At 39.6% G+C, this 26,499-nt stretch overlaps 1 protein-coding gene across 2 annotated transcripts; it reads left to right on the top strand.

Annotated features, from left to right (window-relative positions):
* Positions 1 to 9,596: 9,596 nt before the first annotated feature.
* On the top strand, positions 9,597 to 24,053 carry LOC121638448 (interferon gamma receptor 1-like). 2 transcript variants are annotated; one of them, XM_041983256.1, is made up of 9 exons: positions 9,597 to 9,721; positions 9,808 to 9,917; positions 14,035 to 14,152; positions 20,124 to 20,296; positions 20,395 to 20,555; positions 21,610 to 21,784; positions 22,422 to 22,549; positions 22,642 to 22,805; positions 22,836 to 24,053. In XM_041983256.1, the coding sequence occupies exons 2-9, from the start codon at positions 9,854 to 9,856 to the stop codon at positions 22,963 to 22,965; spliced, it is 1,113 nt and encodes a 370-aa protein (XP_041839190.1). In that variant the 5' UTR covers positions 9,597 to 9,721; positions 9,808 to 9,853; the 3' UTR covers positions 22,966 to 24,053. The 2 variants fall into 2 exon arrangements, with proteins under 2 accessions (XP_041839190.1, XP_041839189.1); XM_041983255.1 differs by having other exon boundaries at positions 22,642 to 24,053.
* The last annotated feature ends 2,446 nt before the right edge of the window (positions 24,054 to 26,499 follow it).

Genomic DNA, 26,499 nt, shown 5'->3' with positions numbered 1-26,499 from the left:
CATTGGGATTGCTTGCTGGCGGTTCAGCTCTATCTCCATCGGGACCAATCGGAAGCGCTCCTCGCCATTAAAAGGAATGGGACTGCAATCATTCAGGGCAGCTGTGTATTGTGTGCGCACAGTTTACCAATTTGGGATTTGTTTGTGAGATTGGCTGTGAATAACCCTTGTGATTTGTGAGAAGAGCTTTCCCTAGTTTGTCTGCATATTTGCATTGTTTGAGGATTGAGAAGAGATGCGGTCATTTTGGAGAAGCATTAAGTTTTTTATAGAGTTTTGGTTTTCTCAGTAGGAGTCGTTTTTGTATTTCATTTTGTATGGATGTTTTGGATTTACGTTCTAATTAGGAGACGTGTAGTATTTAGTTTTGTGTATGGAGAATTTTGGTTGTAAGAATTTGTGTTATTTAACTGTAAAGACCTGTCAAATTATAGAGCTGTTACCTGAATAAGGACACCTTGTGTTATCTTTTCATCTTCTTTTGTGTGTAATTCGCCGGCCATGGTATATTTCCTTTTATAGGACACCTTTTGTTATTATCATGGAGTATTTGTGTTTGAACCCTGGTTTGTTATTAATAAATATTTGTGTTAGATCATTATTGTGCGTCTGGCCTGTTTTGTTACTGACCATGTTTCCCCTGGTTTGAAAGGGGTTTCAGAACAAAATGGGGGCTCATCCAGGAGATTTATAGTTTATAGTGATTTGTGTGAGTCTCTTTTCTCAGTTATAGGATATTAGTATATCTGCATTGTGGAAGACAAAAGGCTGCATAGCATAATGGCTTTATTCGATCTGGAGGAGTTCCGAGAGAACCCTACTCTGGATCGTGTGAATCTGTGTCGTAAAGACGGTTTCACTGTGATTGCCAACTGTTATGACATCCCCTTACCGAAGAATATCTTAAAGAAAGAAATCAGGGCGATGGTGGTGGCTGGATTAGTGGAATGTGTCCCGCGCATTGCTGATATTGGAGCTGAGGGTATTCCTGCTGTATTGCCTGTGGTGGCAGGTTTCTGTAAAGGCGGGAACTAGCGCAGTTGGGATCAGCTGGAGATGAAGAGATCCCTGTGGGAGATGACAAAGGGAGTTGGTTTCATAAGTGGCAAAAGTAAGGAAAGGAAGATTGACTCATCCCCTGATCCATGCTTTCAGCCCTTTATGATGACTGGTACGGTATCTTTGTGTGAAGAGCAATCTGAATGTCAACAAATACGTGTGCCATGGGACACGGGAGCATCTCAGACACTTATCCTGGCAGATACACTACACTTCTCCGACAAATCATTCGTTGTGTACAGCGTTATCATGCAGGGAGTGGAAACGGGATATGCACCTCGACCTGTTAATTTTGTACACCTGAAGACTTGGTAACAGGTATGTTTCCAGTGGTCATCTGTACTGAGTTGCCCATCGCTAATGTCTCTATTCTCCTAGGAAATCAGCGTAATTCCTGCCCTGGAAGTGCTTGATAAACCGGAGATCAGTCAGTCTACATTCGTGGTAACCCATGCTCAAGCACGCAAAACTTAGAGCTAATGATGATGAAATCAATTTAACTGACAGTTTTCTTGCTTCATCTCTTTTAGATGAGAAAGACTGGAAACAGACGTAAAATGCAGAGGGGAAGGCCCCAAACGTAAAAGTTCGGGAGGTTCTGCCACCCCCTGCTAGTCCTTCCCTGTCCATTTCTCGTGTACGTTTTGTGTGATGCACAGAGGAGGGATCCCACGTTGCACAAGTGCTTTAAAAAGATGGTAAGTGCTGATGAGTTACCTTCAGTGAGCAGTGGTTTCTATTAGCAAGACGGTGTGTTAATGTGGCGATGGTGTTCAGCTGCTATTCCTGGTGTGGATTGGAATGTGGAAATGCATACCAGTACCTTTCCATCACCAGATACTTCAAATGGCTCTTGATGACCACATGTAGTGTGATTAAACGTGTAACGTTAGTGCAACAACGTGACACAAAAGGAGTTGGGACACTTTTAAATGGTTGACATCCTTGAATGCGTTCACCCTACATAGATCTGTCAAAGCACCGGCATTATTAAAGTACTGTTAATACCTAAGTATAAAGTTATAACCTAAAAAGTGATCAACTAAAAATGTGACTTGAATGTCTACTGTGATTAGTAGGCGTGAAGGCTACAACTTCTGCCACTATAGCCTTCAATTTGGTGGTCCTCGCTAGTTTATGGTAACATAGGCAGAGGCAAATCCACCACATCTAAATACTCCTTCTAAAGATGTCTGCTACAAGTACTGTAAAGCCATTGTAGCGCTAAGTGCGCTTTGAGCTATATTTGGTATGAAAGGCGCCATAAAGCAAATGAAGCAATTTCTTTTTACAGTTTAAAAGTTCTGATAATAGGTTTTTTCCAACCATGTTCAGGGCTAGCATTAGCTTGTGCTCGGTGAATCACCTGGTTGACGTTAGCTAGCTAGACATAAAGTTAACGCTAGCTTGCTGGTACAGTGACAGTGAAAACAGGATCTCGGTAAAAACAATTTTTATGTGTAAAAAAAAATAGGGTTATGGTTATAGGAACGATTTTTATGACCAACTTACCCAAATATTGGAGTCTCCGCCACCAAAAGAACAGCACATCAATGCAAAATACTTTCTCTCAAAACTTTTTTTTCAAATATTCTTATATTTTGCTATCTGTGTGAAAAAAAATTCTATCAAATATTTTTTTTCCTTTCAGATGTTTTTCCCCTCTCAGATCACTTATTTTCTTGCATTTAATAATAAAAAAATAATATAACTATATAACTCCATTACATGTTTTTTCCATGAAATAGGAAAAGGGCCAACACTCTTCTGGCTGCTGTGCAGGACAAGCTGTTAGATGCTGAACAGCAGAGGCAAAGCCATCCACACTTCAACATCCTGAAGTCTTTCAGGAACAGGCACAAAGGAGGCAGAAGAGTGAGCAGCTTGACAGGCAGAGGTGAAGCCAGCGGAGATCTGTGATGGAGGGTCTCTGAGTGTACTGGACAGGATGGCAGGAAAAGCCAGTGTGATATGCAGAATCATGTACGCATAGTTATTTTTGCACGGCTGTATTCACTATAAAAAAATAAATGACTTTGTAAAGAGTTTGAAGCATTCAGTTTGTGTCCGTTAGATGTGGTTTGGCCACATCTATAAAATATTTGCTAATAAAAAAAATGAGTAGTTATTAACCTATAATAGCTATGAAATATTAAATAATCCATCTTTGGTTGCTATATTTTAAGTCTTATCCCTGGGTGTAAATTACATTAGTTTATCAACTTTTTAATATGCACCATATCACAGAACGAAGTTTATCATGTTTAACAAAGATCTGGCATCAAATACTTGTGGACACAAATTACACACCTGTAAACATTTCACCACCCTTTTTATATTTTTACCTTCATATACGCTAAATCTGTGTGTCTATGTCCTCGTAATTCTAAACCATAAGTCAGTCACAACCAACCCTTCAACGACTCATTTCTCCTTCACCTTTGCTACTGATGATTCCATAAAGCACACACAGCTTTAATAGCAGATGATGAGATCTTTATTTTTCACATAACCAAAGAAAAAAAATGAACAAATGATGCATTTTCTATGGAACATTTTCTCTTTAAATGTGTACATCATGTATACATGTATGTAAGGTGCTTTCCGAAGGTAGGAACTTTTTGAAGTTCCTATAATCAGGCCAATTTTTTGTGCATTCGGACAGATAGGAACTAGGGGTAATGGCCCTCAGTTCCTAGAACCATTTTCGCTCCTACTCTGAGACAGGGTCTTTTCGGGGTTCCATATGTAGCGGTTGGCACCATAGGGTGTTGCTGTGTCGGTGGGGGCTGTTCCTCTATAAAAGGGGAAGTTTCACTGTAGTAGGGAGTGCCAGTTTCCTGTTGGAGTTGCCAGGACGTTGCTGGGCCACGTCAGTCTTGGTGCAAGGGCTGGGATCTGAGTGATGTTGATCCTGGGAAAAGAGTGTTGACTGAGTAAGGGAATTCAACGCTGCAGCTGTTGGGTACCGTTGCCTGCTGTCCTTTTAAGGTTTTTTGTTTTAAAGTTAGTCCGCTCCTGGTCCGAGTTGTCTCTGATGGTGCTGATTGTACGAGCTGTTTAATTTTTTGTTTGTTTGTTTTTGTTAGTTTGGGCACTCCCCTGCGAATGAGTTTAGCCCTCCTGTCAGTAGCCACCCGGAACCGTTCTACATCCAACTCTTGTGCATGCAGACATGGGTGTTAGTTTGCAGTGGGTTGCAGTGCAATCGTGTGTGGTTCTGGTTTTGCCCGCAATAGGGCCGGTTACCTAAGCGGGTTCTAAGCCTTTGTGGTGTGCGGTTTTAGTCAGGTGGGAGTAGGCAGCTTCCGGGTTAGATGACAGGAGGAGCAGATGGGGATGACCCCCTAAGTGTATGTTATTAATAAACTGAGTTAAAACTTTATATTGTTTATTCTTTATTAAATTTACGTTGCACACTTTCCCCTGGTAACACACAGAAATCCACATGACGTAGATGTTTAGTGATTGGTAGCTACGCCCTTTCCCAGATTTCTGCTTCTTGTGTCCCCGCCATTTTTAAAAACCACTGTTGCAGCTACAGATAACAACAACAGAGCATGGGATTAAATGAAACAACGAGGAGGTCAAAGCTCTTCTGACCGTCTACGCCACAGAGGAAATTCAGTGAGGTTTTGAAGGCTTGCAGCGGAACATAAAAATTTTTGCGACAATCAGTTCTCAATTAGAGAACGTGGGGATTTATCACAACGCAAAGCAGTGCAGGGAGAAATGAAAAAACTCAAACAAGACTACAAATAAATCAAGGACCACAACAACCAGAGTGGGGCAAACCGAAAAACCAGTAAATGGTTCGACACCTTGGACCCCATCTTGGGCCACCAACCTACATCAGGCAACACCGCAACAGCGGACTCCTGTGTGGGGATTTAGGAGGTGATCATCCTCAGTGAAAACACTGCACCTTCATAAGAGTTTGAAGGTTAGTAAACAGGACAAGAAGCATTCAAGCTTCTGTATAGACCTAAGAGTTGTTCTCAAATACCACCCGAATAGCTGAGCTGATCTACTTCACTAATTTTGCCATCTTTTTGTATATACTATAGTTCTGATCCATGTTTACTTCATCAGTGATGAAGTCAAAGATCATCCTGGATGCTTGTATAATGAGGCAGATCATCTTCATACTATGCTTGTTCCTATGCTTCATCTTGAAGAACAAAATAGCAAAAAAAACAAAACAAAAAAAAACAAAACAAAAAACAAAACAACAACAACAAAAAAAAAACAAAACAAAAAAACAACAAACAAACAAACAAACAAAACAGAACCTGTTGCATTACAAACACCAACAGAGGGTGCTGTTGATCCATCATGTCAAGGATCCATTGTTTCCAATGGCAGCGACATGTAGGAATATTGAAAATGTAGTAGATGACATTAGACCAGATGACAGCATTTCTAATGTGTCCAGTAGAAGCTGAGATAGCCGCTTTTGGCTCTTCAGAGACTGCTGAAGGAAAAGCATGCTTTAGAGGAGCAGCAGGAGTTACTACGGAGAAAGAAGGAAGAGTTAGATTTAGACATGGAACTGGCTGCTTCTATGGCTAAAGTGAGTGTGTTAAAGGCCTCGGAAGGTTCTTGTGTGTCTCATGTTTCTGCAGATGGGATGAACAGCTAACTGAAAAGAGGAAAGCGAACACAGTAGAATGCTAATGCTGCAACGTTTGTGCCTGAGTTTAACACAACCGTTGACTGCAGAGGCTGTAGACAATGTCCCTTCTTTCAGTTACACTACTGTGAAGCCAAAGATAAATAACAATTTTGGGCTTCCTGCTGCTGTGACTGTGGCCCGTCTGCCTATAACATCAAATGGTGCTTTACATCAAACAGCTACACATAGTTCCTCTGACTCATCTGTAACTGCAGTAGAGACCAACACAGATCAACGTTTCTTTACAGTTCTGGAAAAGCAGAATGAAATAACATCTTTATTGGTTGAACAACAGTCGTTTTTTCTTTTACCTAAACGAGATCTACAGGTTTTTGACGGTGATCCACTGCAATACCAAACATTCATAAGAGCTTTTTAACATAACATCGAAGGAACTCAAAGCCAGAAGGATTGATTGTATTACCTTGAGCAGTATGCAAAAGGTCAACCCAGAGATTTAGTCCGACGTTGTCAACATTTGCTTGTTTCTCAGGGATATTCAAAGGCAAAGTCACTACTTCAACAGCATATTGGTGATTCATTCAAAATAGCTTCTGCCTACATGGATAAGGTGCTTTCCTGGCCAGGGGTTAAGGCAGAAGACATCAAAGCTTTACAAGCCTACAGTCTATTGTTACAGGAATGTCGCTATTCCATGGGAAATTCTTTGAATGACTTGAACGTGCCATAAAATATGCAAACCATTAAAAAAACTCTTTCTTATAAGTTCCAAGATCAATGGCGAAGCACAGTTTGTGATATTCAGGAGAAGTTGTGCCGTAGAGTCATGTTTCAGGATATTGTGGAGTTTGTGGAAAAACAGGTTAAGATAGCATGCGACCCTCTTTTTGGAGATATCCAAGATGAACCTGGTATGAGGAGAAAAGAGCTGAAAATAGTCAAGTCTCAAAGTGGTTCAAAACCTAGAAGCAGTAGTTTTGCCACAACTTTAACATCTGTTTAGAAGAGAGTGGAACCTGTGAATAAAGGAGAGAAGAACTCATTAGTTTGTTTTGTGGAGCTGGTCATTCTTTGGACATTTGCCTTCTTTTGTAAAGAAGAACACAAGAAGAGAAGGAGAATGGGATGTGATTTGGTTGTCTGTGGACTGGGGACAGGAGTAAAGATTGCAGAAAACATCTGACGTGTAGAGTATTCAATTTTTAACACCCCACTTTGTTGCATGTCGACTCCAAAGCAAAAGAGTTCAACACAGGTTAATAATGTTTCAGATGCGGCCAGACAAAGTGCTGTAGTGTCTGTTCAGACCAGTGGTTTAACTGGGGCCGGTCAACAGGATTATACACATTCTATTCTGCCTGTCCAAGTGAAATCTAAAAGAGGACAGGAGACTGTGGTGTCCTATGCGTTCTTGGATCCAGGGAGTACGGCTTCATTTTGTACAGAACAACTCATGAACCGATTTCATCTAACAGGAAGGAAGATGGAAATCCTCCTTAGAACCATGTGACAAAAGAAGAAGGTGTGTAGCTACATGTCTGATTTGGAAGTAGCTGGATTGGATTCAGATAACTTTTGTGATTTACCTGAGATTTTCACGCAGAAGAGCATGCCTGTTAACTGAGGGAACATTCCACAAACAAAAGACATTCATCCTTACGACCCCACAGCTAAGGAATGGAGCTCCGATGCTACATTACTACCTCCAACCTCATCGCTGGACATAACAAGCTACCTCGTTTATGGCATCAGTGCTTACACGTATGAACAGTGTAGAAACTACAAATCGCTCGAAGCTCACGGACATTTCAGGAATGGCTGGGTGCAGGATCAGTTCATATTTCCACCGCAGGACTGCAACAACCCAGTTGTCACTGTAAAGGTAAGCTAACCTGCTGTTAAGTGAAGTTATGACTGGTGGTTAGGGTTAATTTATTTGTTTTGTCTGATTTTCTTTACTTGTTTGAACTCTGAGCATAAATGATTCATGGTTATTACAATGTTGCCAAAGAAACCTCTTCATATTTATATTACATAACTCAGAAAAAGTTTTAAATTGTGTAATATCCTACCACGTTTTCATACAACATAACTACTCAAGCTAATATGTCAGTCTGACATCAGCCTGTAAACCAGAAACTGTAATAACATAGACGTCCTTATAAATGAAGCTAAATATAGCAAACGGTTGAACACTGTTGTAAATGGTTGTTGTCTTTCTACCAGTGTGTGTCTACAGGTCCTGCACTCCCAGCACCTGACTGACTCTCCACTGAAGCTCTGGATCATCTGGATCATGATACTCTTTGTTTTGTCTCAGGGACTTGGTCTGCAAATTAGCTGTTAGCTAGATGGCCTGTTTGCATGGCATTGGTTGCATTTGACAATGTTTTCTTGTCCTGTCCCTTTTAAATAAATACATTTAACTATCATTGAGCTCTACAGCCTGCAACAGCTAAAGAAGACTTTTGGATCTGCTCTCATTGTTCCTCTTGTTGACTGACACATTTGCACATAGTTTGCACTGTTTTTAGCACAATTGCACATTATATTGTTCCAGTGTTGAAATTGCCATGCAAAGCCTTTTCCACCAGGAAAAGAGGCTGTGGACAGCAGGTGGCCAACTTTTCCACCATTAAAGTCGTGTGACTTAGTAGCCTTTCACACAATATGGGTGTCCTATTTTATCAAAGATAATGCCGCAAGCAAAGACGATGCACTATATTGAGTTGTTTACAAAAAGTGTTCTGGCATTACAACTCAAAATGGCGATTCGACGCACAATACACTGTGGATATCTCCAGCATTACGTCACCTGACACAGACTGATATATCCATAGGTGATGGTAGATGGTATTCACTGCTGTAATGTGACTGTCGGACTTTTACATGAGTTAACTTGTCCCCACAAGTCAGGCTAGTGTGTGTTTGTGTGTGTGTGTAAATGAATGAATGATTTATAGATTTGGTATTGTGTGTATATAAGCTTTATATATAGATTTATATATGTTTTAAAAATAGACTTATATATGGGTATATAGGTTTTAGATAGGGATTATAATGTATTATTATATTTAAATGTGGTGAAGAAAGGCCAAACCAGGGACAGGAGTTGAGAATTAGCTCTAGCTACAAACTCTGTTTGCATGGCATCAGCTACAAACCTTTGGGACTATGTACAAAAAAACTTGAACGTTGATCCTTAATAAAGGATAACTTTGATTTTGAATATTTTACATGATACAATACAAAATGAACTTTTAGCATAAAGAACAAACTACTAACATGCTAGGTCTGCCTTTTGGACAAAGTAAACATACTAAATATATTATACATAGTAAATCATACTTTTATTTAAATATTGTCCTGTACGTGTTTACTCATCATCCACTTCATTACTTTAATCATTTAATTATATTTAACTCGTCATGAAGCCTCTGTTTCATTAGACTAAATGTGGGGGTCAGACCTTTAATTTCCAAAAAGCTAAACTAGTTTTAGCTTAACCCACACTGATACTTGACAGGTTTACCTTTCAGACTGTTGTGGTAAATAGTGTCAAATCATTTTAAACCTATCAAAGTTCAACCTTCACGCCTTTGTCAATTTCAAGTAGACAAAATAGTTCAATGACACTGAAGTTTGAGATTCAAGTTTATAATTCAACCAATCCTCATCCATACTGGTCTGTAAAAACATAGAAGGCGCTGTCAAAAGACAAAGGGTCCAGAACTGCGGGTCTGAATCTGCGGGTCTCCTGGTCTGCAGACGCCTCTCCTCAGATGTGGCTTAACATCATGTTTTGATGCTCCTTAGCAGCTCGTGTGGACCTATAGATTTGCATAGTCCGCATGTTGCAAGAACACTGGCTCTGATTAGTCCACACGTGTGACGTATCCAGGTGTTCTTGGTGGTGACGTCTTCCATATGCGGGTGTGTTTGTGTCTCCGTGCGTTTCAGTATCAGCAGTGAATCAAACCGTCCTGATGTGACATTTCTGAAGAAACGTTAGACTATCATGTGAAGGTAAACAATGGAAAACTTCACATGTTTGAACAGGTCGGATTTCTGAATGAAGGCAGGTGGGGTTTGAATCACTGATTTACTTTTAGGTCCCGGTTGTCGAGGAGGAAGCTGGAAGTTCCGTCAGGAGGAATCATGCTGCTGGCCCGCGCGCTCATTGCTGTAGCTCTGGTCAGCGTTGTTTCCGCTGTCATCGTCGGTAAGAAGACTTCGTGCTCTGCTTTAATGTCTGCTCTGGTTCTCGCTGTGGTTTCATGTACTCATCGAAACAGTTCAACATCAACATGATTAAAACACAAATCAAACTACGGTTTAAAATGTTCAATATTCAAGACAACGACCAACATTGTGTGATGGACTATAATTTTAAACGTATATAATGTAATGATGAAAATGCTGCTAACCTGGCCGACCTTATGAGCTTAAATCAAATACACCTTTGAAAATGTAAGAAAATTAAAAATAAAGTTACCAATACAGTTAAAAAAATTTGTATACTGTTCAAGTCTAATAAAAATCCAACAGAAATAGGATAAGCAAATATTTTGTACTTTGTCAGGGGATTAAGATGATTTATTTAAACAGCACCACAAATAAAACTAGAATTTCCAGTTTTTTAATCAACAAAAATGCACAGATGTTTCCTCTGCGAAAAAAAACTTCAATTTATCTCAATCCTGTTGTTCATATGATGAACATTTTATGATTATTGTATTAAATTCAGGCTACTATGTTATTTAAAAAGCCTTGAATGACAGCAGTTTTTAAAAATGGAAATACTTATCATTTTTATCACCAGTGGTAATCGGAAACAATGAGTCAAAACTGCATTTGCAGAGTTACATCTGTCTACACTTAAGCCCCAGTCCATTAGTACATAAACCATTTATCTTACATGTCTTCAAAAAGGTGTTCATCCTCAGTGAAAAAACTTTCCTCTAATGTGTTTTGCTCCATTACTCTCCAAATTAATCTAATAGCTGAAATCAGAACATTCCCTGCCAGTGATTGACTTTCTGGGGTTTAAGTGTAAACCTACACTTAAACCCCAGAAAGTTAGTTAACATGTCTCCCTTTGGAAATGCACCACGCGTCTTTGTTAGGTCAGATGTCCAGTAGAAGTTGCTAGTGTGTATTCTGTAAGAAGTGAACCTGCTTTCTTATAAATTGAAAAACAAAAAACAAATCTGAGCTAGATGTTTCCTCAATAAGCGTATAGAAAGGGTTAATAATTCATAGCCTAGCGTCCTGTCAAGGGTATACCCTGCCTCTTACCTGGTAGCAGATGTGATAGACTCCAGTATCCCCTCCTGAAAAAGTATCCTGTTTTTAATGTTGTGAAGAGATTTATAGGTTTATTGAAAGCATTTGTTGCTCATAATCAAGTAATCATAGTCATAATCTGAGTTAAAAACGTAAAATGTGAGTGTGCTGAAATACTGTATAATAAATAGCTGTTTTTAAGGGAATTGCAAGTTGAACCAGCAGTTCATCCAGACTAACACTTTTATTCATAAGAATTATTTGGGTCATACATGTACAAGTGTTTTTATTTTGTTATAAATCTACTTATGGACTGAGTTAGCACTTTTGGAATATGCTAGCATATGCCAACGCCTACATGGTCACAGTTCCAGACACTGGTCTCATTTCCTTGTTGAATATTTTGTTATTTTACTTTGGGAGCAGGAAAAACTGGTCTTCCTTGGTGGATTGACGTTCTGCTTTACCACACAATGTTTCACTAGTCATTTCAAACTTTGGAGTTTAACCTGCACCTGAGCAACTGAAAAATTGTAAACCTCTCACATTATGAAGCAAAGGTTGAACCATAAATATATTTTTAATTGCTGTAAAGGATGACGTCTTTATTTCAGTGTGTTGTAATCAACCTCAGTTTGATTAATTACAAAAAGCTTTTACTATACTACACAGTTTGTCATTTTAATTAAAATTTTGTTTATACAGATGCATGTTTTATAGACGGGGGAGCGGTGGCCTAGTGGTTAGAGAGGTGGACTTGGGGGGGATCCAGGTTCAAGCCTAGACTGAAAACCGAGGTGAAACAATGTGGGCCCCTGAGTTTGGTCCTAAACTGCTCCCAAGCACCAAAACATGGCAGCCCACTGCTCCTACTGAAACTACAGATGGGGAAAATTTCCAAATGAGATACATTAAGTGCCATTTATAATGATTTACCATGTAAAATGTATGTAAAGTGAAGTAGACGTAGACCTAAAGAACACAACCCACAACTGCTAATCTGGCCAAACACTAAAACAGCAGAGCCAGTTGTAGTGCTATTTGTTGAAGTCTCAAAATGTGTGCATAGTACTGCTACTTTCTTAGGTTAGAAGTTGCTAAGAACCTACTGGAAAAAATTAGTTAAATGCCGCCTCAAGAAGCAACATTATTTAATTTAAAAGTAATTTAGTTGATGACTGAATCAAATAATAGACACAGACATTAATATTGTAAACTCAAGCTCTAGTAATGTCTGAAAAAATGCATTTAATTGCATTTAATTTCAAAGCAGTAGAAAAAGAAATAAGAAATATTCCTGGCCAAAAATGAGCATTACCCTAAAGGTAAAGTGTCATTTTAAGTAGCAGCTGCAGCTGTTCTGTGATTAAGAGTCTACAACATGTTACAGAACTTTAACTTTCTAAATGTTTTCCTCCACACTCAATAATAGGCATTAATATGTGACAGTAAGCCAGGACGGGATCAGCCAGCAGCAGCTTCCAGTCTGGAGCAGAGGTGCAGCTGGAAGCTGGACTGATGCTGTGAGACTTTTGGTCGGGGAGGGTCCATCGGCCAAACCGCTGCTCACCGAGAAGAGCAAACGTTGCATGCTTTTACGCCAGTCTCTAAAAATAACCAGAAAAAATCTCTAGATTTGTCGCTAGTCTTTTATTTAAAAAACAGAATCGCTAAACACAGCGCCCAAGCTTGTGCCCTGACAAACCTTCCGCATTGTTGAATGCAATCTGCGATTAAATGTGCTAATTTTTTATGCATTAATTTTTTTGTCAACTGCATCAATCAAATTAAAGATTGGATGTGCCAGAACTTCCTTCACTTAAATTAGGACAAAACTAAAATATTGTTTTTTGGAGCCAAAGGAAGAAAGATTAAAAGTCAGTTCTCGGCTTATAACTTCAAAACTAACAACCAAGCCAGAAATCTTGTAGTACTGCTGGATTCACACCTGGATTTTAGCAGTTATATTAAGACAGTTGTGAAGTTGGCCTGTTGTCACTTAAAGAACATATGGAGGATTAAAGAACTGATGACTCAGCAGGATTTAGAAAAACTGTTTAATATCTTTAATAGACTGGACTACTGTAATCTCCCTAAAAAGTCCATCAGACAGCTGCAGTTAGTCCAGAACACTGCTGCTCCAGTCCTCACTAAAACCATGAAAGTAGATCCTAGAACTCCAGTCCTCACTAAGACCAGGAAAGTAGATCCTAGAACTCCAGTCCTCACTAAGACCAGGAAAGTAGATCCTAGAACTCCAGTCCTCACTAAGACCAGGAAAGTAGATTTTAGAACTCCAGTCCTCACTAGGACAAGGAAAGTAGATCCTAGAACTCCAGTCCTCACTAAGACCAGGAAAGTAGATCCTAGAACTCCAGTTCTCACTAAGACCAGGAAAGTAGATTTTAGAACTCCAGTTCTCACTAAGACCAGGAAAGTAGATCCTAGAACTCCAGTCCTCACTAGGACCAGGAAAGTAAATCTGCTGACTCAGCAGTTTTACATCAGGGTTAAAAACTTTTCTACTTGCTGCCTTTTATCAAAACAACTGTTAACTTTATTTCTGGCATTTTATCTATTTTTTTCTTTGTTTCATTTAATTTCTTTTAAAGTTTGTTTTCAATTCACTGTTATTGCTTCCTGCACCCCCCCCCCCCCCCCATAATGTTTTATGTAAAGCACTTTGTCTTTTATATAAAATTTGCTATACAAACAAACTTGCCTTGCCATTATTAATCCCAGAGCAACATACAGTAAGAGAAAGGGAGATTGCTTTAATAAAAATAAATGAAAAATCAAATTTAACATAATAAAATATGAGATAAAAAAGACTAGAGATGTAGTCGAAACATTTCAAGGCAACAAAACAAAAAAAAAAAAAAAACTTTTTTCTCATCTGTCTGCCAAAACAGAAAATAGAGAATTTATAATCAAAAAGCCAGTATGAACCTAATTGGAATAATATAAAACGTAAATCATACAACAAAGACATTAACAAAGGAATAAATACTTTCAAGAGTTTTTGATTTAAGGTTTCTTTTTCTTGTTTGCAGTTCCACCTCCAACAAACGTAACCGTGATTTGTCAAAATCTGAAAACCATAGCCAGCTGGAATTACAACAAGCAGCAACTGGAAACCAGTTTCACAGTAAACATCAAGGGATGTAAGAGGTGGGTAATTTAGAGTTATGTTTACTCCACTGCAGTTACATGAGTAACTTTTTGAACAAAAAAAGTATGAATAGTTTTAATACACCAACATTTTGCATTTACTAGAGGCATGTAAAGAAGAAATGCTGCTCTTAAGCTTGTTACACAATCCTCGTAGAGGTCGCAACAACAAGAAAAAAGTTTTGTTTCGATCCAGTCGATTCATATTCAACAAGAAGCTTCGTCTATGACGGGGCGGGTATTACTGTGGGAGGATAACTGTGTTTTCATGTGCAATGAATAACTGTCCCGGTGATTTCATACTTAACTAGAAACTTGGTCCGTTGCAGGGCAGGATTCTGCACGCAGCGTGTGTCCGTGTCTTTATATAGCAGATGTGAAACACCTTTCCACTTCAACCTTTTCCGCGTTAACCACGTCAAATGTCCAGCCAGTCACACAATACTTCTCAGAGCCCCACAAGATGCATCAGGATGCGTCAAGAACAAGCCGCAAGATGTCCCCATTCCTGTCCAAAATTGCGTTGTTTTGTTCTCGTGGCCTTTAGAGCAAGAAAAAAGTCCTTGGTCTATGACTTCGTTCCATTTAACACGCGACTCCTTACTTTTTTATTTTTTCGCCATCTATTCAATAAGATATGAGGAAAGACGCCTGGATCTTCTGCAGGTTGAAAATGAACAAACCGTAAAAATGTTTTAACATAATCACTAGGAATTGTTTTTAATAAAAATGAACAACAATTTTTTGGGGGCACTTGTTATGTATGTTATGTTTTCCAGCCTCTATTTTTAATGGCAGTTGTTGCGAAAGCGTTTAGTCCCACTTCAGACATAATCTGACAGCATCTGAATGATACCTTTTAAGTACTACACGGTTTCCTAAAACAACATTTGCTACTGTAATGTGTGAAATCTACATTCTGTGCCATTTAACTATTTATATAATGATAAAATAGATCTAATGTACAACAAATTAGGCTTTACTACTTTATGTAGAGATGCCTTTAAACCAGAGATGAGACATATGTTGTATATAGATATAATTTATCTATTGTGTATTACTTGTGTATCCAGGACTAATCTTGAGAAACAACTAGTTTTACCTTTCCCTTTAACAATAATTTCCCCACCCATTATGTGTTTAATTTACTTTAATCCCACTGAAACAATCTATTGATTAACACCAGAATCCATTCAGGATTGATATCAAATCAGATTTAATCAAATTCATATCAAAATAGGCTGTTGTGAATCAGATTGAATCGACTGAGGAAATTAGTGACGATACTCAGCCCTGCTATCTACAGTCACACTTCACAGGAGCAGAATTAAAAGCGTAAAGTCTTTGGAGGCTTATATATATATATATATTTTGTGGCAGGATGGGTGTCAGACTTTCAGCTGTGGAAACTGCCCCAAACAAAGTACCATACCATGGCATTTTATTTCTAAAGCACTTTTAAAACATACCAGCTGATAAAGTGCTGTACAATTAATTAAAAAGAGATAAAAAGCATAAAAAAACACAAACAAAGAACAAGGTTAAAATACTCACTTGCTTGAAAGCCAAAGAGTAAAAGTGTGCTTTTAAACAAGACTTAAAAACAAGAAGAGAAGGAGCTTGTCTAAGCTCAGTCCATATTAAGGAACTAAAACTGAAAAGGCTCTGTCTCCCATGGATTTATTAAATGTTTTCAGGCCAGTTAAAAGCATCTGATCAGCTGATCTAAGAGTACCTGATGGCATATATGGGTGAAGCAGCTCAGACAGATAAAAAGGGGCAAGACCATTAAGAGACTTAGAAATGAATAAAAGAAACTTTTAATGGATTCGTAGGTGAATGGGAAGCTGATGAAGTTGTGTGCTCTCGTTTGTATGTACAAAATGTTTAAAAATCGTGCAGCAGTGTTTTTTACCAGCTGCAGGTGTGAGATGGAAGTCTGGCTAATTCCAATAAAAACAGAGTTACAACAATCCAGGCGTGAGGTAATAAAAGCATGGATGATGTCTTGACAGGAGGGGCCGATTTTTGACAGCTGCCTTAACTGAAAGAAGCAGGACTATAACACAGCGCTGACTTGTGGGTCGAGTTTTAGGCTGGGCATTTTTACATCTAAATTTGTGATGCTGGATTTTTCATGTGGTGCCAGAGGGGGAAAGTCAAAAGAAGGGGTACAACTGGAGCCACTGGATTTAAACAGCATGACCTCTGTCTTTTTTCATCAAAATTGAGGCAATTCAGAACCAACCATCCTCTGATGACATTGAGACAATCAAGGAGAGGGAGGAGGAGTCTTTCTGTGGTGGTTTTAATGTTCCTGTTCAACTTTCCTGATGGAAGCGGCACACAAGGCATTGCCCGGGTGGGTGCGGTCGGATGCAATGTGTCTGACCCTCTTCTGGACTCGGGTGGTGTAGATGGAGTCCAGATCTGGTAGATGTTGGCCCACAATCCCCTGAGCTGTCCTCACCACCCGGGCTAAGTGTTCTGTGCTTCTTTTGTGCTGTGCAGCTGCCATACCACGCCGTCACACTAAGACACAGGATGCTCTCCATGGTGGCTCTGTAGAAGTTCACCAGCAGCTGAGAAGAGAGTTGTACTTACCACCAACAAAGTGCTCACTACACGGACGAGAGCTCTCTGATGGCTTCCAGTCATCTCTCTAGATGGCAGTAACCCATTTAGCCTGTCATCCAGGGTCAGCAGGCAGTCTGTAAAATGAAATCCCATCCTTGAGATGTTTATTGGGCTATCCAAAGGTGCAGCACGAATGTACCATTTTTTTTTTCCAACACGAAGCACTAGCTTTATCAGCCAAGCTGGTAGCAGTACGCCTGCTTTATTAATGTTTTTGCAAGTCACGTGATCAGTGAAGAAAGCTGAGAATGGTCTACATATGTCTATGACTGCAAGCAGCTTCCTGTCTGTGTGACGTTACCTAAAATAGCAGGAGGCCAGCAACAAGTAAAGACCCATTTATGCTGGATGCAGAAGACGGATATGCAGGTGGATGTCTTCTGTGTTGGTAACGTGCATAATCTGGTCCTTTTTCACGCACCTTAGCTATCAGTTGCTTGATGCAGAAAACGGAGCAATTTAATGGAAAATTGCGGGGCAGTGCTGACCATAATAGCTGACATGCAACAAACCAGAGAAGAAAAGGAGGATCAGTAAGGGAACAAAAAAGCAGACGAAGAATGAAGACGAGTACAACAACATTATGAAAGCTTTTGAAGAAAGACTATATGCTAGTATTTAAGGTGTGTCGGGTTGTTGGAAACAACTTTATAGCGACGCATAACCGCTGCCAAATGGTGTCTGAACATGATGTCGGCTCACAGGAGTGAACTCTGAACTTAGCACTGGCCACTGGTGGAGGAATTGACTTAACAACCATGGCAACGCAAAAAACGCACGGAAGTATGAAGATGGTGACGTATGAACGTTTGAAACGTATGTGGCCATTTACGTACGTAAAAGGAGCATAAATGGGCCTTAAGAGACCAAAAGAAACACCAAAATTGTCCAAGATGTGGAGAAATGCTGCCCCAAGTCTCTCTAAAAAACTTTAAAAAGCTGCCTCCGTTTCTGGTGAAGCGTTACAACCAAAGTGCTCCAATGAGCTCCATACACTTCTGTAGAAAGAAAGGAATGACAAAGTCACGTAGTTCATGGAGAGACTAATAGTTCAAAACATGACTCAGTGTTTCTGAAGGTTTTTTTTTTTTTGGCATTGTGAAGCACTAGCTAAATATACTGTAACGAATTAAGCCAACTGTGTTATTTTATTTGAATAGTTTTAGTTAATTATCATGTTAATGGTAGTTTAACTGCGGTTAGCTAAAGTTTCTGTAGATGCTGGCAGTAATCCTGTAGTTTTTTCACATATTTATTAGCAATTTTTTTTTCAATATGAAAATTTTTGTTGAATATTAGAATTGATCTTTGGTGGTGCCTGTATACGCCTGATTTTATTTCCTGTTAGTAAGGTATATAAATGATAATATTAACTACATATCGCTGCTGTCGGGCACAAACCTCCTATCTCCAAAACTGTCATTTTTCAAAAAATGATACATGAACTCCTCCACTTGGAGCAGGACCCTATTGCAGACCCGGAGAGAGCACTCCACCCTTTTCCGGCTGAGGACCGTGGTCTCGGACTTGGAGGTGCTGATTCTCATCTTAGCCGCTCCACACTCAGCTGCGAATCGCTCCAGTGAGAGCTGAAGATCACGGCCCGATGAAGCCAACAGAACCACATCATCCACGAAGAGCAGAGACCCAATCCTGAGGCCTCCGAACCGGATCCCCTCAACACCTCGGCTGCACCTAGAAATTCTGTCCATAAAAGTTATGAACAGAATCGGTGACAAAGGGCAGCCTTGGCGGAGGCGCTGGAAATATTTCTGACTTACTGCCGGCAATGCGGACCAAGCTCTGACACCGGTCGTACAGGGACCGGACAGCTCTTACAAGCGAGTCCGGCACTCCATACTCCCAGAGTACCCCCACAGGAGTCCCCGGGGGACATGGTCGAATGCCTTCTCCAAGTCCCTGAGGCTACCCTTTCGTCCACCGGGGTAAACCCCAACGTACAGGTGCCAAGTCGGGGGGCAATGAGCATGCCCACACACCTGCTCAGCGCCTCTGACCGGGAGCAACTCCAGAATGGAAGAGGGTCCAGCCCCTCTCAAGGACAGTGGTTCAAGAGCCCAAGCCATTCTTCAAGGTGAGTCCAATTATATCTAGCCGGAACCGCTCAACCTCGCTCACCAGCTCAGGCTCCTTCCCTGCCAGAGAGGTGACATTCCACGTCCCTAGAGCTAGCTTTTGCAGCCAAGGATCAGACCGCCAGGGTCCCTGCCTCTGGCAGCTGCCCAGCTCACACTGCACCCGACCCCTATGGCCCCTCCTGCAGGTGGTGAGCCAACGGGAGGGGAGGCCCATGTCACCCTTTCGGGCTGAGTCCAACTGGGCCCCATGGGCAAAGGCCCAACCACCAAGCGCTCGCCTCCGTGCCCCACCTCCAGGCCTGGCTCCAGAGGGGGGCCCCGGTGACCCACGTCCGGGCAAGGGAAACCCTGGTCCTTGCTTTGTCATCATCATAGGGGTGATTTGAGCCCACTTCGTCTGGTCCCTCCCCTAGACACCTGTTTGCCATGGGTGACCCTACCAGGGGCATGAGCCCCCGACAACATAGCCGCTAGGATCGTCAGGACGCACAAACTCCTCCACCACGATAAGGTGGTGGCTCAAGGAGGAGAACTTGGTATTGTGTTTTACATCATATATCTTTGGTTAAATATTTGTAAAACAACAGACAGACATAAAGGGTGACCAATAGTACTGATTTATGAAGGAAAACAAAAATCCTGAATTTTGGACAGGTTTTTGCCCAACAGCAACGATATTTAGCTTTCCTTCTATGGTTAATTTAGTTGGAGTTATACATCCTTTAAGAGACAATTGATTATAAACAGCAGCATTGATGGGGAGACAGCCTGATCTTTCTGGATATCATTAGTAAAAATAAATAAATAAAAGTATTTATAAAACAAAGTTTTAATTATTTTAATATTTTTATTCATATTTTACAAGCTACTTGTAACCTGTGTCATAATAGATTCTAGAGCCAAAAAAAATCTCTTTAAGAAAAAGATATTTTCCTGTTGAAATATTCTACGACAGTCCCTTACAATGAGTTGGGAGTGAACTTTTACATTCAACCAGGGTTTCTGGTCGGTGTGGATGGTAATGGTTCTAGTGGTTGTAACATCCTCTGTGAACTTGTTGAGGCAACTCCAGGTCCACAACCTTTTAGTTTCTTCCTGTTTGAAAACAGAGAGATAGAAAGAGATCAGGTATATATACATTACCAGTCAGCAGTTTAAACACAGGAATGAGTAAATGGGTACTGTATATAATGTGTGTCATTGCTTATTACTAATACTTATTTTGTTGTTTTAAGGGATTTCATGGATGAAACCACAGATCATCTGTATGATCTCGGCCCTTTTCTTAAGGAATGCTACATGGACTACCTTTATGTCACTGTAACGGCCATACAAGGAGAGAACAGGTCAGAAGCAGTACGGTCCAACTCCTTTTCCTTCAACTATTTAAAGATGGTGGATACAACATGTAAGTAATGGAAGAGTGTGATGATAGTTACATCAGTGTGTGTGATATTTGAGTTAGACAGAAAACATTTAAGAGATTTATATAATTTATTTTTCCAGGTGAGTTAGAGTTCCCTCCTGTGACTGTGGCTGTCAATGTGGATGAGAAAAGGGCTTTGGTAAAGTTCCAGAATCCATTCTACTTTTACAAAGAACTGGAGCACATAAACATACAAGATGATGTCCTTCAACTCCGATTCACTGTCATTTCATTTAGAGATGTAAGTATTTGTAGCTGCTGCTTCTTTGTGTGGATGTTTTTAATTACATTTCTTCAGTAAATATATGTACAGTACTAGTAAGTAGTTTGAACACATCTACTGACTGAAAATGAAGAAGTGTCCAAACTTTAGACTGAATTTGGGTCGTCTTTGCTTGAGTTAACTATCAGCCAGTCAACGTTCAATCACTTCTAGCTTTGTGGCTTGTTGAAGGCCAGGCAAGGCAGGTTTATTTGTAGATCATATTTCATGTACAAGAAAATTAAAAGTGCTTTACATAAAATATTAAAAGTATTACACCAGGGTGCAGAAGAAGCATTAAAAAGTATATTAAAGACAAATTTTCAAAACAAATAGAAAGAAACTAATGAAAGACCGAAAAGATAAAATATTTCAATGAAGGGCAGCAAATAATAAATGAATTTTAACACTAATATTAAGCAGCAGGTTTCTGGGGATTTGATCCAGAAGCTGAATGCTTCCTCTCCACGTTTAGCTCGGACTCTGGGAACAGAAAGTAGACCTGACCCTGATGACCTAAAGCAGGGCTACTCAATTCGGTCCTACGAGGGCTGCAATCCAGCAGGTTTTCCATGTATCCCTGCACCAACACACCTAAGTCAAATTAGGTGGCTCTAACAGCCAATCAGGTTCTACACAATAACTCATTAATTTGACTCAGGTGTGTTGGTACAGGAATACATGGAAAACCTGCTGGATTGCGGCCCTCGTAGGACCAAATAGAGTAGCCCTGACCTAAAGGGATCTGGTTGCTTCATAACCAACCAGAAGATCCTGAATGGATTCTGGTCCTAAACCATTCGGTCTTTGTAAACTAACAGCAGGATTTTGAAGTCAGTCCGTTGACAGACAGGAAGCCAGTGTAAAGATCTGAGGACTGGAGTTCTAGGATCTACTGTCCTGGTTTAATGAGGAATCTAGCAGCAGCATTCTGGACTAACTGCAGTTGTCTGATGGACTTTTTAGTAGTCTACTACTACTATTACATTAAAGTGACGGTTAAATACTGTGTTTATTCCATTGTGACTTTCAGGTACAGTTTGATGCATTTTGCACAGTGAAGCAAACCATCTGCAAACTTGACATTGAAGCTTTCCCTGAAGGTGTGGAGAAGTGTGTCAAACTGAAAGGAGTGCTGTTTGTAGGGAAGGGTGTAAAACAAGTACAGTTCAGAGAGACTGACCAAATCTGTTCCCACGAATCTTCTGGTAAGTCTGATCACGGGGTTGTCTACAAAACCAGGGGTGTAAAATTAGAATACACAGTGGACCAAATTAAAAAAACCTGAAGTTAAGGGCTGGACTGGTTCAGTGTTTATTAAAAACTTATTAAAATGGCCTTATTGCACATATTGAACCTGGAACTAATAGAGCCTATAGTTAATGCCTATCAAACATTAATCATTAAATAAATTGAAAAGCAAAGAGAAAATAAAATCTGTTGCATTTATTTCTTATGGCTCTATGTGCATGATTTTTTTACAGTAATTTCAAGTAAAAACATTTTAAGCACAATCTTTGTAAAGGCCCATTTATGCTCTATGCAGACAGACGGGCAGTTTTGTCTGTCTTCTGCATCGGTTACACACGTATTTGGTCCGTTTTCAGGGAGCTTAGATATCCATCGCCTGCTGGGACAGTTCATTCAATTCACCAAGAAACTCTGAACCAGAGAGAACAACAACAAGCAAATTTTGAAGAGAAAAATCTGTATTTCCAACAACCCCAGTTCCACCCAAAAACATTATAATCCTGCATCAGAAAAGAATTAGTGGAGCATTCCTCTACTAAAACTCCTTCAACATTTTTGGTTAACTGTTTTTTTTTTTTGTTTGTTTTTTTCTAGAAAAAAATACGTTTTTGTTGGCTGTCATACTGTTGGGTGCCTTTGCCCTCCTAGTCATTGCAGCAGTAATTGTCATCTTTGAGGTGAAGGCCTGGACCATGCGTACACCTGTTCTGCCGAATATTCTGGTAACATAATATTTATGGAGTTTTAATTCATTAAATCATTAAATTTTGTGACGTTTGTTGTTTACTGTACTCTGGTTACAAACCTTTCACAGGATCCACGCCACTGGGAACAGGATAACAAGGATCCCGTCTCCGATGCTTACCAGAGCCTTACAGCCATGACGAGCAAACCGGATCCTGATTTAAACCCTCCAGCCCAACCTACTTTGATAAGTGATGACCAGCAGCCGGAAACTCTGGACTCCACCTCTGAGACAGATGGCCTAAAAGGCAGCTTTGTCTTTACTGAGTCATCTGCAGAGTGTGTTTTCACAGATGAAGATGAGGATGAAGAGTCTGTATCACCTTATGAATCTAGACAATTCACAACAATAGACATGGGTGACGATATGGTTACTGGTTACTCAGGAAAATAAATGAACTTGTTAAAGAACTTTTTCAGGTATTAAATCAGATGAAGTTGATCCAACCCTGTCATATCTGAACACAAGAGCCAAATGGCAGTATACTCAGGGAACTGAAAGCTGTGCAGATGCTGTGGAGGGACTTCGCTTTCCATTTCTTCCATTCGCCATTAGACCTTCCTCCTTTTGCCAATCAGATCAGAAATTCTCTCAAGAATTCAATAACTGAACTCTAAGCACAGATTCACACTTTAACCTGTCAGGATCTCACTATATTTAGATTTTTATGAGACTATCCTAATTGCATGTTTTAAACCCTTGAACCCTTGAACACACTCATTGTTCAGTCAGTGGTGAACAAAGCAGTGTGACTAGCTTCCCCGTCTTAATATGGCCCACAGCTTCACCTATACAAGCGTTCTTTTGTTGTTATTTGCCCTGGTTTGGTCTCTTCATGGAATTTTCTTTAAGGGGGAATAATGTACGATACCAGTCAAGAGTTTGGACACACTTTCCGGTTAAAACTAGTGGAAAATTTTGTCCAGACTTTTATAAAAATGATTGATTGTGTTTATTGCATACAATGTTTTATTTTAGTTTTCTCTTTAAGCTCTTAAGTTGGGAACATTTTGGTAAATCAGCTGGGGGGGATGAATGAACGTTGAAGGATTTTTTTCTTCTGTTTCAGAGCAGTTCAATCCTGTCCTCTCATACTTGTGAGCAGATTTACAGCCAGGAAATATTTGGTCTCTAAAATGTCAACACCTAAAACAATAACACATACCTGTAGCCGTCATTGCAGTGGGTGTGTTCTTCAAAGATTAGATTTGTTGTTTAGATTTTTTTTTTTTTTTTTACTTTGAAGGAACTTTTTTGTATTAAATGTTCACAGTTATGATAGCCTAATGTCAAATATGTCTTTTTAATATTATTTCATAAATCATTCAATAAAAGGCATTTATTTGTGGGTAATTCCTGGTGGCAGATATGGGTTACATAATGTGTCAGCTAGGTGGAGTCAGCTGAAAACATCAACATTTGCATTTTTACAGCCTGCTCTGTACTCTATGTTGTAAATACAAGTTGAGAGTTCATGCCCAGCGCTGCACCCTTGCTGAAGCCATATCTTCTGGTACACTAAATCAGAAGGTATTCTGTTACTTTTACAGGCCTGCTAAGAAATGTTTTAACTGCAAAAACAACCACAAGTCCCCTTTCCTCCAGCTGTGAGTGTCCCTTTCATGCTTAAGTGAGAGTGCATGACAAATAACCTACTGGTTTTTCTTATCTGTCATCCATCTGATGTGGAAGAACAGGTCCTCTCTCTCTGTAGGGTGCGGCATCACATGACAGCACAACTGGTCTGTCTGGATCAAAGTGCGTAACACTGTCTCGTGCCTGCTGCCACTTTCATACGCTGTCTGTGTTGGAGCTGGTAGTGGAGCAAGTGTTGTGGAGAGATCAGGCATGAATTTGCCCTAATTATTTGCTACAGGGGTGGTTGTAACTCAAGTGGAAGAGCAGTCATCTATTGACCGTATTGATTAATGGTTTCCCTAGAATATACGCCAGTGTCCTTGAGCAAGCAGGCTTCACTCCCAGGTCACCTCCACTAGGTCACTATAGGCCAGAAATCTGGATAATGAAGCAGTGAAGGTGCATGGATGGAAGTTATTGTGCATATTGTGAATATTTCTCTCTCCTCACCATCTAGAAGCTGGGAGATTCTAATTCTGCTTTCTGTCTGTTCACCTGATGCTGATATTCATCACATATTGTTCCTTCTGTGTTTAGAAGGAAGCAGCTTCACAGCTTTAAATTCATCCTGCTGACTTTTTACCTTTTAGTTAGTAAATCCTGAACATTTCATCCTACTTTGTCATAAATATTTGATTTTATAAATATATACGAAGAAATATTTTAACTGTTGCTGTTTAAAGAGAAAACTGATGCTAAATCTGTTAATGTGTTTAGTGCAGGGGTCTGCAGCCTTTCCAATCCAAAGAGTCATTTTTCTTTCAGCCAGCTAAATAAAACTGCTTTAGAGACGCAAATGTTATGAGACTTTTCAAAAAGTCAGCTTAATATATATTTTTAATAAAGAGCCACCATAGGATATTTGTAATTTTTTAAAATAAAACAAATAGAAAAAAATAGACAAATAGACAGACTTTCTTCTAAGGGATGTAGATATTTGTGGAAAATGCTGTAAAAGAAAAAAAAAAGTCCCTGGTTTCCAACCTAATGACAAGAAAGATAGATATAAAAAAAATATTTTAGCCACATATTTAGAGGCATTGTGGAAGGTCCAGAGTTGCAGGTGAAACACCCCTGATGTGTGTTAGTAAACCAAAATTTACTGCATTTTCTTTATATAGCTGTAGGCCTTCTTTTAAAGGAATGAGACATTTTGCGCGTAACGATGCGATAAATCACGATTAATCGCAGCATGTCATGCGATTAATTACGATTAAAAATTTTAATCATTGCCCAGCACTAATTTTTTTTTTTTTTTTTTTTCTTTCATTTCAGTTTTCATACTTGGGTTCTTCTCATTGCAGTTTGGTTTTCATTGTATTTACTGTCAAATGTTTAAATTTAGTTCATATTTTAAATATCTTGCACCACAAAGAAGTAAAGACCATTAAAGCCACATTCATTTTAATTAGCCTGGTGTCATTCCAGCACCTTATTTATAATAGTGTGGTGGAAAATAAACTTCTGACAACAATCTAGATGAAACAGTCCCATCATATTGAATAAAACTCGAACATAAGGAATCATACAGTTTCCAGCTCGTCTGATGAGTTTCTGGAGATGTTTTAATACAAAATTAAAAGCTGATTTTTTTGCATTTTACAGAGAAAAACCTAACATCTAATATGCAATATTTTGACATCTCTGATTTATACAGCACTCTTGGATTAATTGTGCCTGACTTTAAATCTTTTCCATGTTTTTTTTCCCCCAAATTGAGCCATTTGTTTCCATTTATAGCTGTTCAGCATCTGTGCAACACATCAACTTACCTTTAGTTTTCATCATGGTATGAACAGGGAATCATTCAATACTTAATCATATAAAACACTAAAACAATCAACATTCTTTTGTTTTTAAGTCCTTATTGTTCAAGGACAATAAGGGTCCTTGAACTCTTCTATATATTCTGCTTTCTTTAGGTTGTATGTTGTATTTTAGTGTTGAGGCTAAGGTCTTTATTCTGGAAGACCCTATTTCTGAGTCTTTTTGAAAGAAGATGATCCCTGTTTAATCTGGTTTTGTATCTCCCTTCCAATGCGGCAATCATTTGAGAGAAAACTTCCAAGGTATTTAAAGGATTTCACTACTGGAAGATGCTTGGAGATGGTAAAGGTTGGTGGATGAGATGGGGTGGTGGATGCCCACTGGCACAACACTTCCATCTTTGCTACACAGAAAGACCCATCCTGCCATGAGCACTTGCAGCAGCTGTGACGGCAGCTTGCAGTGCTGGTGAGTGGGCCACAACCAGGGCTGGCCCAAGCCTTCATGGGGCTCTAAGCAAAA

The sequence above is a fragment of the Melanotaenia boesemani genome, chromosome 4 (assembly GCF_017639745.1).
Source record: "Melanotaenia boesemani isolate fMelBoe1 chromosome 4, fMelBoe1.pri, whole genome shotgun sequence".
Taxonomy (NCBI): domain Eukaryota; kingdom Metazoa; phylum Chordata; class Actinopteri; order Atheriniformes; family Melanotaeniidae; genus Melanotaenia; species Melanotaenia boesemani.
The sequence above is the reverse complement of the archived record's forward strand: the minus strand, read 5'-3'. Positions and strand labels throughout refer to the sequence as shown.

Bases quoted from the DNA above. Each gene is read 5' to 3' on its own strand.
- LOC121638448 (XM_041983255.1), top strand. From the start codon at position 9,854: ATGCTGCTGGCCCGCGCGCTCATTGCTGTAGCTCTGGTCAGCGTTGTT. The intron at 14,153-20,123 runs GTGGGTAATTTA...TGTTGTTTTAAG, and splicing joins AACATCAAGGGATGTAAGAG to GGATTTCATGGATGAAACCA. The intron at 22,550-22,641 runs GTAACATAATAT...AACCTTTCACAG, and splicing joins CTGTTCTGCCGAATATTCTG to GATCCACGCCACTGGGAACA.